The sequence below is a fragment of the Macaca nemestrina genome, chromosome 2 (assembly GCF_043159975.1).
Source record: "Macaca nemestrina isolate mMacNem1 chromosome 2, mMacNem.hap1, whole genome shotgun sequence".
Taxonomy (NCBI): domain Eukaryota; kingdom Metazoa; phylum Chordata; class Mammalia; order Primates; family Cercopithecidae; genus Macaca; species Macaca nemestrina.
In genome coordinates this window covers 128,924,793-128,937,590 of record NC_092126.1, presented here as the reverse complement: position 1 = coordinate 128,937,590, position 12,798 = coordinate 128,924,793, and the positions used below count along the sequence as shown (strand labels likewise).

The 12,798-nt window shown below is 40.8% G+C and overlaps 1 protein-coding gene across 25 annotated transcripts in view; it reads left to right on the top strand.

The window, feature by feature from the left end:
* Positions 1–12,798, top strand: part of LOC105483536 (membrane associated guanylate kinase, WW and PDZ domain containing 1) — a 677,852-nt gene that overhangs the window by 631,038 nt on the left and 34,016 nt on the right. For 18 of the 25 annotated variants that reach the window (XM_011744510.2, XM_071092043.1, XM_071092042.1 and 15 more), the window contains 2 exons: positions 8,443–8,659; positions 12,604–12,687. In XM_011744510.2, coding sequence (XP_011742812.2) covers positions 8,443–8,659; positions 12,604–12,687 — 301 coding nt within the window. The remainder of the gene's footprint in view (positions 1–8,442; positions 8,660–12,603; positions 12,688–12,798) is intronic. The other 7 variants (XM_011744480.2, XM_011744470.3, XM_011744462.3 and 4 more) reach the window with 1 other exon arrangement.

The following is a 12,798-nucleotide window of genomic DNA, read 5'->3' as shown; positions in this document are numbered from 1 at the left end:
AATTTGGGAGCTGTTGGCCAAGGTCTGCTGTTGGATGTAAAGTGCTGTTAACATCTGTGATCAGTGAGAGTCCTGTACAGGTGGGTTGAAAGCGGTTTCCCTTTCCCAGTTTGAATTTCGATGATGTCCTGCCAGGGAGACAGATGATTATGGGATTTTTCTGGTGGGGTCAGAGGGAATTCACAGGGAAGCTGGATGTCCTGGTACCAGAAAGCCATTCAAATCATGACAGATAAGGTCCATTATGCAGGATGCATAATGAAAAGCACACTGATTGTACCTGGGTTGTGACTCACTTAGATTTGGCAATAGCTCTGAGCATATGTGCACGGTGGTCTTAGCCCAGGACTGTTGTGTTGTGGTTGTTTTGTTTATTTGATTAGAGGCTCCTGACAATGTTGGTTTGCTCATGTGACTGGCAGCTTCCTTTTGCCCTCATACCTTTTTTTTGTTTTTTTTTTTTTAAGGTTTTCAATAATTAAGTAGTTGGGTTTTTATTAGAACAGAAGGACTTATCTTTTTTTATCTCGTTTCTTCTCCTGGATAGTCCCTGTAGCTTACTCTTAATAAGCAATTTCACCTGCAAGATTTAGTTTAAATGTTGAAATTGTGGTTTATATACTCATTGGGGACAATGGCAGTATCTTAATAAAATTTTATTAATTTAATACCTGGACTTTCATAACATCAGGGATTTTTCTGCCAAATAGCAGAGACAAAAATAAGACATATTTTCTGTCAGGCTTTAGACCTCTCTGGGAAACTGATTCTGTGGCCCAACTTAATCATCCTTACTGAAAACTCATTTAACTGAGACTCTCAGTCTAAATCACCCACAAGGATCTTGTGTATGAGAATTTAAAACTTAAGTATCACACCAAACCCTGAATTTTAAGTCAGTATCCACCTGTTTTCTTATGAATTCATTTCGCAATTATTTTCCCTTCATCTGTCCCCTCTTTTTTTTTGAGACGGAGTCTCACCTTGTCATCAAGCCTGGAGTGCAGTGGCACAGTCATAGCTAACTGCAGCCTCGAACTCCTGGGCCCAAGCAATCTCTTGCCTTAGCCTTCCAAGTAGCTGGGACTATAGGTATGCACCACCATGCCTGGCTAATTTTTATATTTTTTGTAGAGACGGGAGTCTCACCATTTTGCCCAAGCTGGTCTCAAGTGCTCCTCCTATCTTGGCCTCCCAATGTGCTGGGATTACAGTCATGTGCCACCGCACCTAGCTATCATCTTCTATTTATCCATCTGTTCCTCCACCTACACATTCATCTTTCATCCTTCCATTCATCCATTATTCAGAAAACTAGTATTTAGAACCCATTAAATATCAGGTTTGGTGTGAAGCGCTGGAAATACTATAATAAATAAGATGGTCATGGCACCTCTTTTCTTGCAGTTTGCAAACAAACCATTTATTGATTGCTCCTTACAAAAAAAAAAGATTCATTGTCACAAATTTCCAAAATGTTTGTGCAGTCATTTCATCAACAAGTATTTATTATTTTATGTGTGCCAGGCCCAGTGCCAATATTTGATAAGAATTAAGCAGAAAACATCCCTGCCCTCATGGAAATGGGGAGGGAGAAACAATAACCCCATCAATAGGCAGATCTACAGAGATCCTCCCCTCGTAGGGATTAAAGTGTGATGAGCGTTAATAAAGCAGAAATATAACACGGAACCAAGTACACACATCATGTAATCATTCCACTCTTAATTATAAGAACCTATAAGTCATCATAAAGTGCCAACACCCACAATTGAGTAAGTGCTGTGATTGAGCTGTAGAGTACTTTGGAGTTCCCCAGCAGCCTAGGCAACATAGGAAACCACATTCTTTACTCAGCTCTTATTGTCAGATGAAAGAAAGTGTACCATATTCACTAAAGAGACAAGATTTTCCTATTTACAAAAGAAAAAAAAATATCCTACAAGAAGTTTTCATATAGAGGACCCTGGATGGTGGGGAAAGCATCCAGTGCCCATCCACATTGAAGAGGCAGTCTCTTCAACAGCCTCTTTACAGCAGACATAGCAAGCTGTCTGCAGGGTAGCCACAGTGATAGGTTTTTGTTCCACTGTCCTCTCTGTCCCTTTCCCCTGCGAGAGATGCTAAAGGAAATTGCTGAAAACTAGTCATTAGGAAATGTGAGGGAGATACTCCTTTTACACACACATACACTGAGTGACTCTGGCCTAGATCATTCCATTGTATGTACCCTGCCTCTTTCTCAGACTCACCCAGTTGTGTGGCACCTGTCTTCCTTTTCCCTAATGCCCCCGGGTGATAACCAGCATGATGATTGATCCCATCAAAGCTTCTACAGCCTACAAGAAGAAGCAGTGAGAGTAGTAGATGGGTGAAGGCATAGGATCACTTAAGTCAGTCTCCTTGCCTCTCACTTCCCATGGCAACTCCCCTTCTCTGCCTTTTGGAACCCTGGAAGATGGACTTTGCCATTGTATTACATTCCTTTAAAACATGCAATGTGAACCAGAATCCATTTTCATATCCACTCAGTGCCTGCCTTTTCTTCTCCATTAACTCCTCTTGCCCACCTTTTTGGAAGAAATCATTTGACTTAGACCCATAAATGATAAAAGAAACAAACAAAAAGAAGGACCATCCTCTGCATTGGCTTGGATTCGAGTCTCTGATTTTCACACAGCCTTTAATGACATTGGCCTAATACCTCATCAGCACTTGGAGTTTTTCCTGTTGTCCATGTAAATCGCCGCAGTAGCCTTCGCTCTTGGCAGATAAGTGAACTGTAAATAATTTTGCTTTAAAATGGATCGATTTGTCATTTTTAAGCCACATGAATTCTTTTCATCATTTAAGCTCCTAAGTGCTGTCTATATTCATTTGCTCTTCCAAGCAAATATTTTCAGTTCACTTTATAAGTACCTACATTTTGAAATCATTCTGGGAAATACTGATGAGTTGATTTTTTCTTCCCGTTTCCATTTATAAAAACCATTATGTCTTCCCAATTTCCCTGGCCTGACAGTAAGTAAGGGAATCATTCATTTCAGAGAGGTTGGTACAGTTTTAGTTTAAAAGGTCTTGTGATACAGATTCATGGTCAACATGTGGCCAAAGACCTTTATGGAATTTTTAAAATTGAGCCCATTTCCATATTCCTAGCTGGCTATGAATTGAGACTCAGCAATAAGACTCTTGCTTCAAAAATACCAGCATAGTGACAACAGTTAGCGCTGGAAATTCCTTTCTTAACATATGGGACCCCTTCTCAACCAGTTACTCACACTAGAGATGTGGTGGGTGGATATCCTTGTTTCTAAGCTCTCCTCCTTTTGGTGATCCTCTTCACCTCTCTTCTCTCCTGTCCCCTCCATTCTCCTGCTCCTCAGCCTCCTCCATTCAGTCTGTCAGCAATCCCTGTTGAATTTGGCACCAAAGTGTCTTCTGACCTCACTTGTTCTTTTCCTGGGTAACTCCAGCTACCCTGGTGTTGCCCACCTTAGGTTCCCACATTGACTGTAGCTGGGGCTTCCTGACTGGCCTCTCTGCATTCACTCCTATTCCCCACCAATCCATTCACCACCCAGTAGTGACACCAAACTTTCTGGAAACATGTTGGCTCTTGGAACATCCCCACTTGAACTTCATTAATGGATTCCCCCTCTTGAAACTAAGAATGAAACCCAAACTCCTTACGTAGCCCACAGGGCTCATGCGTTATGTGGCCTCCCAGTTCCTCTCAGGCCACCCTTCCTTGCTGTGCCACACTAGCTTTTTTGTTCAGAAAGTCCACTTAGCACACCCTATGTTTTTTTTTTTTTTTTTTTTTTTGAGATGGAGTCTCGCTGTGTCACCCAGGCTGGAGTGCAGTAGTGTGATCTCGTCTCACTCCACCTTTCCAAGTGATTCTCATACATCAGCCTCCCAAGTAGCTGGGATTACAGGTGCATGCCACCACGCCTGGGTAATTTTTGTATTTTTAGCAGAGACGGAGTTTCACCATGTTGGTCAGGCTGGTTTCGAACTCCTGACCTCAAGGGATCTGTGTTACTCGGCCTCCCAAAGTGCTGGGATTACAGGTGTGAGCCACCATGCCCAGCCTTCTCTTTCTATTAATAGATTTTTTCCAGAGTCCTCTCTTTACCACCTTTCTAAAGGACGTTGCAGTGTGTTGCTATCAATATATTATATTTGATTAATATTCATCTACACACACTACGTATACACACACTTAGATACATGCCCAGGGATAAATTTCAAGAGCTCAGGTACCATCTATTCCTTGTTTACACGTTGTTTCCCTCGGTATCTGGCACACAGCAGGTGATCCTATGTATTTATTGGGTTAGGTGAATAAATCTATTGCAGGTAGGGCAGCCCACTTAGGAGGGCCTGGGCTGGATGTTATATCATTGGTGTACTATTTTTCCATTTTCCATGTTCTTAGTGTGCACAGGGTTTCGTTAACAGACTTAAAAGTATACCTTTAACTACAGCTACTTGTCTTTGGACTAGTGTCTCACCTAGGAAAATGAGGTGAAATAAAATCGCGTTAAATGCAAATCTTATCCTGTGTCATAAATAGTTCAGAAGTGAACATATTCTCATGTCCCTAGTCTTCTAGGAGATGATCCAGACTACTGAAAATGCATACAAGTTTTCTTTAATTTGGGAGATATATAAACGTGGTTTTTTTCCTGGACAATTCTGGGCTCTAACCAGATAAAGGACAACCTCATAGCCGATCAGCATGCTCACAGAAAATTAAAAAAAAAAAAACTTCAAACTCCCCCCACACCCACAGCATAGTTTTAAAAAATCCAGAGTGCCAACAAGATACTAAGTTACGGAATGTATCTTCAAATTAATGAGTTTTCATAATTGAACTTGAGAAGGAACATAGAGTGAGGTTAAGTCTTAGCAGGGAGAACATCCAGAAAGCTTCCAGATTATTGTGTATTTAGCCCATTAGTGTGCCATTTATATATGTCAGTTAGAGATAGTTGAGTGGTGGCACAGTTTTTCGAGCACATTCTCAGGATGCTCCTTTACTTTTATTTTCTAATTTGAGGTATAAAGTTTAGATGGCATTTAAAAGAGACTCAGAGGTGCAGTTTGACCAAGAGGCAGTTTTGCAAACTCATTCCAGATTGTGTCTGTCATTTGGTGTTAAATTGGACCTAAATGAGTCATTTATTGGGGAGGTGAGAAAGGGTGTTATAATTTGAAAAATGGCCCAAGTGTTTCCAGTAGACTTCATTTGCACTCTCTGTTTCTGGTGGAACCATCTCTTCAGTTAGACGTAAGAGATCTAGGTCTTCCATGTCAGGGATTTGTTATACTGGGACAGACATGAGAGGGTTTCAAAAACCCATGATGTAACATGCTGAATCTCTGCACACGCATGTACAGGTATGTATGTAAAAGCACATACGCATTTTCTCTGGGATACAGGTCCAATACTTTTATCAGACTTTCTCGGTGGGTCAGGGATGCCAGAAGGATATTTCTCTGCAGTTCAGGAAGAGGGATCAAGTGGAAAAGGTTTGAGTTAGTCTTCAGGGGGTAATGGCCCAAGAAGACAATGGAACAGAAACTGCAAATAACCCTACAAAAGAAGTAGCAGCACAAGGCTGTTTCCTGCAGGTAATCCTGCAGTGTGCACACCTTTGTGAAGAGTAGTTTCCACACGAGGAGGAGACCAGAGCTTCCAGGGTCAGAATTTAGTGCTCATAGGCCGGCCCTGCAATCAATCTGGCATCTACTAATTTGAGGAACCAAAAGAGAGTGGTCCTTTGAAGGGAGGCATGCCACTCTCAGGTAAATGCAGAGGTCTTTTATTGAGTTTTTTGCTTTTACATTTAAAATATCTTCCCCCTTCAGAGGTGAACAAAAGTAAAACATTACTAAAATGTAAAAAAATAGGAAGTAGCAGTTCCCATTAATTCTATTTACCAAGGTTCATTTTGAAATGAAAATGACTTTAAATTTTGTCTTGATTATAAAAAGTATTCTCTGTGCACTATAAAAATAAAAAAGGTAGGCCGGGCGCGGTGGCTCACGCTTGTAATCCCAGCACTTTGGGAGGCCGAGACGGGCGGATCACAAGGTCAAGAGATCGAGACCATCCTGGCAAACATGGTGAAACCCCGTCTCTACTAAAAACACAAAAAAAATTAGCCCCGGCATGGTGGCGGACGCCTGTAGTCCCAGCTTCTGGGGAGGCTGAGGCAGGAGAATGGCGTGAACCCGGGAGGCGGAGCTTGCAGTGAGCCGAGATCACACCACTGCACTTCAGCCTGGGCAACAGAGTGAGACTCCATCTCAAAAAAAAAAATAAAAAATAAAATAAAAATAAAAAAGGTAGGTAATATGGGAAAGTATAATGATAAGAGGGAAAAACTCCACCCGTAATCCCATTTTCTCTATGCATTGTTATGTATGTTCACACAAAAAATGGGCTGATGCTATACATGGTTGTTTATAATCAAGACCCTTGTAAAGACCATATTGAAGAGGGGGAAAAAAAAACAAAAACAAAAAAAAACAACATTCCCATGTGCATGCAGAAGAAAATGGATATGGTATCCATCATTTACATTTTTTGACTCTGGCCCTGGGAGCTGAATTCACTGTTGGAGGAGAAACTGTTGAAGTTGGCAGAGCCGGCTTCTATCAACTCTTTGGAGTGGCAACCAAATCTGAGCTGAGCACTTGATCCTCAGAAGAGAAAAACGGTGACATGGGGTTATGATGGTGTTTGTTCCCACCCAAACATCAGCGTGTTTTCCTGGCATCTGCACCAGTGTGTTTTTCCCCTTGAATTGGAGTGAATTAAGCCTCTCATACAGTTTTCCCAAGACCTTCAGAGTAGCTTAGAATATGGTCCTCAGATTTTTCCCACAAGCATATCAAGTGTAATTTTAAATGGTCTATCTTGCCTTCATTAAATACATGTCCAATTGTTCTCAATTTTGAATCCTTGCCAATATCTGCATTCAAATCTGTAATAGTCAAGAGCAAATGAAGTTTTTGTCCTCCTTGGGCTTTCTTCAGATACGTGTTTCAAAGCAAGGACTGGAAGTAGAGGAAATACAGGGACCTGAGAATTAAGTGAAAGGACCTTGCAAATTTCCAGCAGAATTCCAGGGGAATGAAAGATGAAGGATCCCTGGGGAGACAGCAAGGAAAAATGGTCTTGATAGGATTGATCGGAACACCCGGTGGAAGATATGGGCTCTGTAAAGAACTTCAGGGATCTAGAATGCTCAAGGTCAAAGCTCTTACAAAGTACTTTAAAACCATGAGCTCTACAGGATCTATAAAAGTGAAGGGAGAGCCCCTTCCTGCCCTCAACCCCATACAGTGCTTTAAATCAGATAAGTATAGTGACGTGGTGTCTATGGTGTATGAGGCATGACTGCAGGATTTTTTTGTTTTGAATAGGGAATGCTAAACACCTGAGATTACCACAGTCTTTTATTGGAGAAAATAAGAACTACAGTTATTTCCTGTTCTACCTACTATTTTCCTTTCCATTAGGTCTTACTCTCCATTCATTAGCCATTCTAACAGAGCATTTCGTAAAATGAGAAGGGTCTTTGCTGAGCAGATTTTAATAAACAAGGACTTGGTTATTCAATTGAAATTTAAATGGAACTCTTCCCCTTTGAATATTATAATACTTGAACTTTGGAGAAGTTGCAAATCTAAGAAGGGTGACCCCCGTATACAAAGTTTGATCATGGTTTTCAACCAACAGTACTCTCGGCAGTTTAAGAGGTGAAGTGTAATGATTGCAAAATTGATTAGCTAAGAATTATGGAAGTTCTTCATATATTAGTAATTTATACACATAGAAATACCAGTAAACATATAATGCTAGGCATGATGTTTGAAAGATCTGACCTCTGTTTTTTTGTTTTTGTTTAACAGTCGAAAAGAATGGATAGCAAACTCTTAGAGAGGAATTGGGTATTTCATTATTAAAAGATACAAGACATGGAGTCCTGAGGTGCATCTTTAGTCCTGATTATATTTCTTCTGGATATTATAGCCTTATCGTAAACCACTCATGGTATTTGGTGTCACATATTTTTGTGAAAATGAGGATGTCAAAACTGATCCATCTTGCAATAAACGAGCATAGCATCTTAGCTGAGAACCTGTGATGAATATTGGATTTGTTTTCCGCTATAACCCAGAGAACAGTATGGGTTATGATTATGTCTTTCTATCTGGCCCACCCCTCTGTTTGTCTGCCAGTCACCTAGGGATTTATCTGCATTCAGCATTAGCTGGAGAAAGGTGGGAGCCAAAATACTGTTGATATACTTATGTATGTGTATGCAGAAGTGCTAAACAAAGACAAGCTGGTGGAAAACACCCACTCAGAGAACCAATAATGATCTTTTCTTCTTGCCCTTCTCACTTGCTTACTTTCAGCAACCACTGGAAAGGAAAGACAGCCAGAATAGTTCTCAGCACAGTGTTTCCAGCCACCGGAGCCTGCACACAGCATCCCCAAGCCACAGCACACAGGTGCTCCCCGAGTTCCCACCTGCAGAGGCCCAAGCTCCAGATCAAACTGACAGCTCTGGCCAGAAAAAACCAGATCCTTTTAAAATCTGGGCCCAGTCCAGGAGCATGTATGAAAACCGACGTGAGTAGCATCCTGGCCTCTGTCTTACCCTGACCCCTCCACAGGGCTCTACCTTTCTTTTGAAGGTTATTGAAAATAGAGGAGTTGCAGTATGTAAACCGGATAAAGTGAAATCCACAAGAGGCAAAAGTATGGCCAAGGGAGTGGACTCTGCTGGCTATCCATGGAGGCCTCACTATGCCTTCAGTCTGGGGAGAGGGTAGAAGTGGATGGTTATCAAATAAATGCCCTGGGTGAAAATGGGTTTTTTTTCCTCCCTTCAGTTAAAAGGCATGGTAGATAAGAGCTGCTGTCTCATTAATTCCCTGAGTGGAGATTGTGATGTGCTCTGAGCACAAATCCAATATGCAGTAGAACTTAAATATGATTGACTGGGATTGTAGGGCTAATGAGAAGAAATTAAATGCTTTTTAAGTGGTCTCTTGATTTTCAAAAATACTGGTAATTTTTTTTAACCATTATAATCTCTCTAAACATTTCCCACAAAAAGGAAAAAACAATAGCAGTGAGTGGTTGTGCTTTAATTACTTATCCAGTGCTTTACCTTTTCTATAAATACAAGCTAGTGATAGTATATTTTGTAACTTCTCGGCTCATATAAACATAATATCACTCTCATGTTTAATGTCTTACTTTTTATTATGAAATGATTTCCAAAAACTATTCGCCATAAATAATATTCATTTATCTTACCAATGGAAGTTCCTAAAATGCCTTAATTTTAGGCGATGCAAACTGCTTGTTGTTGTTGTTGTTGTTGTTGTTGTTGTTGTTGGGTTGCTGTTTTCTGATGTTTTCTTATGAGTATAATTGGTCAGGGTGAGGCAGCTATGAAGGACAGATACCTCATTTTCTCTTTTTGGTATGGGGTAGGGGAGAGGTGTTGTGACGGTGGAGATTCGGTTTGTTGAAGGGTCTGAGAGAAGCTGGAAGAGTGAAGAGTGAAGAGTGCTCATCCTCCCCTCAGCACAGGTTTCATTTCTAGCTGCAACTGTGGTCACTGCTCAGCAGGGACATCGAGAGTCGTGGCAGAGAGGTTGTGTGAGGTGTGGGGCCCTGGCCTCCTGTCCACCACACAGACTTGGCTGTGCTGTGCTTCCTTTGCCGGCTGAAGTGTATGCTGAAAGTCAACTTCTCTGTGACCAAGCAAAATGGGGCAGTGAGGCCAGCATCCTTGTCTGAGGAGGAAGGTTGGTCAGTCCACTGAGTGATACTCAGCAGTTTGGGGGCAGAGGTGAGCCTGGAGTCTTGCTGGTTATCAAATGTTAGGAGTTGCTCAGGGCTCTATCCTTTTCCTCCTCAAGGGAGAAATATTACTGCCTTCTTACTACCACAATGCATGGAATTAAATAGGCTGTTTTGGCTACAAGTTCACTCTGCTGACAAAAAGCCCACTGATTTGAGCAGGGACTTATTTTAGTCGCTGGACTAGAAAGACACCCCTAAAGTACCCCCGAGGCCTGACTAAAGGAAATGAAGTTCCATTTGGAATGACCTCATATGCAGTGGATGCTAACCAGGAACCAGATTCTGTCCTCATTGTGTCTCCTCACTCATTGTAGTGATTTCACTGAAGTAAACCGTTTAAGAGATGTTTGTAAAGAGGAGCGTTTTCACATTCCCTCCACATTTCTCTCTAAGCATGTGGCTCGTCCAATCAATGGCCCGACTTCAGTTAATGTTGAGATATTGCTTTATTGACCGAGCTCCTGCTTTCCTCAATACAGTACACATTTATGATTGAGTTTTCCTGTATGAATCTTTTCATGATAAAATGAATTGCATTCTGAAGGGCTGGCAGGGGCATCATGGGTTGACAGGATAATTCTAAAACATCCGTTTAATAGAAGGCTTTTGCTCAAATGCCATTTTTACCCTGGTGGTGGCAAGTTTTCTTAAGAATTTGACCTAATCAAATGTTTCTAAAAAAGTTTTCACCAGGAAAAAAAAATAAGAAAAAATATGTAATGTGGCCATAGCCAGCTGCCAAAAGTACTGAAATTGCTCAGGTGGCAGCCGGACTGAAATATTTGGGGCCAGGCATTGTGACTTACTCATGTAATCCCAGAGCTTTGGGAGGCCTAGGCGGGCGGATCATGAAGTCAGGAGTTGGAGACCAGCCTGGCCAATATGGTGATACCCCGTCTCTACTAAAAAATACAAAAATTAGCCAGGTGTGGTGGCGTGTGCCTGTAGTCCCAGCTACTCAAGAGGCTGAGGCAGGAGAATCACTGGAACCTGGGAGGCGGAGCTTGCAGTGAGCCAGGATCATGCCACTGCACTCCAGCCTGGGTGACAGAGTGAGACTCTGTCTCAAAAAAGAAAAGAAAAGAAATATTCAGAATGGTGCCAGTTTTGTTCCTTCACTTTCTTTAACATCTGAGGAATCGGATAGAGCAGCACAAATGGGAATCTATTCCTTTTTGGTAATTGGAGGCTCTGTGGTTGACTGATAGATAGTAGCAACCTAATTGATGTTAAGATTCACATTGATTTCTTCCTCACTACTAAATGAGGATAATGATGAGACCTCCCCCTGGCCCCCATGGTGATTATTCAGTATCTGTCACAGATTTTATTTTCACAGCACCTAGGAATGAACCTGCATCAATCTTGTGTTTGAATCAGTATTTTTCTTTATCTCAGATCAGTTTCTGCCATTCCCTTAGGTTGTTTCGTATCTTGTCTTTCAAAGAGAAAAAAGTGTATCGCCTTGTTAGTTGTGATTCCCTGCCCCTTCTCCCCAAGACAGTAAAATGAGCAGAGTACTCCAGGAAAAACAGGAAAATTGAAGTCAGCAACAGCAGCTTAACTGTGCCATATTACCCTCTTTTTGTTGAAAATACATTGTTCTTTTTCTTTTCTTTTATTATTAGGGGCAATGTGGAGATTAACACAATCTGTGATCGCATTCCTTCACATGGTCTAAATTTGTTGCGATGTACCATATTTTTGATATGGCCATCTCTCAAGGCAGCAGCATTAGAATGAAATCAGTCTGAATTACACATGTGTTCATGAATCCCTTTGAAGGGTTTCAATGTTTAATTAAAAACAAAGACTAGCACTAAAGTCCTTTAAAAGCCATGTTGCCTGTTTTATAGTTTCTCTAGAATTGTGCACATCTTAAAAACAACAGTGATGCAGTCTTATTAGTAAATGTTTAGGAGAATCAGATCACATCCAGTAGCATTTACTACAAAAGAAATTATAAGGCTTGTAGTTGAGACTTTGCCTGTTCACTATATAGCTTGGAAGAAAAAGCTCAAAACTGTCCCAAAAACCAACATTGTAAATCTGTCCTGCTTTGGAGAGACATGCTTACAAGTTTGGAAGTGGCGATTGAGCTTCTTTATCATAGTAAGCTTAAGAAGCTTGGATGTACCTCCAGATTTTAAGAGCTATTATGACAGTATTTGTGTGTTTGTTCAGTTCTCCGATAGATCCATTGATTTGCGTCTCTAAATATAAGACTGTTCTGGCTTGAAATGCTTAGAATTCACCTGAACAGATATTAGTACAAGAATGAATTTCATCCTGAACTTGATACACTTTTGAATAAATGCTGTAGTTTAATGGTAGCACAAATATACTTAAATTTTTCCAAAAGCAATAAGGGTTTAGACAAACCATGATTGAAGTAAGGCCAATCAAGAATGTGTACTTTAGAGTGTCATTAAATAAGGAGAGTTTAAGATAGTAATAGGAGTTATAGGAAACTCTCAATGGTGCAATTGTAAATTCTAGCTTTTTGATAGGTAAAGCACTGTGAAAAAAAAAAGAAAGAAAAAAATGGAATCAAACTATGGTCTTTTTAAATAACAGCCATGACCTTTATTGTGAAAGCTGAACTGCCTGTTCCTTATCAGTCAAAACTAAATTAAAGTGAACTAAGAGAAAGAATGTACATTAAGCTTTGCAAAACTGTGAAATTAATATTCCAGCCATGTCACCTTCACCTGCATCGGGATTGAGCAAGGGTGAGAGAGAGAGAGAAATCAATTCCACGAATTTTGGAGAATGTCCGAGTAAGGATCTGCTGAAAACTTTTGTCTCTCCATTTTCATTCATCTTGTTTGATGTTCTCATTGGTCTGGGGGCCTGGGGAGAAGTTCAGAAAAGAGAGGGAAGAAAAGAGG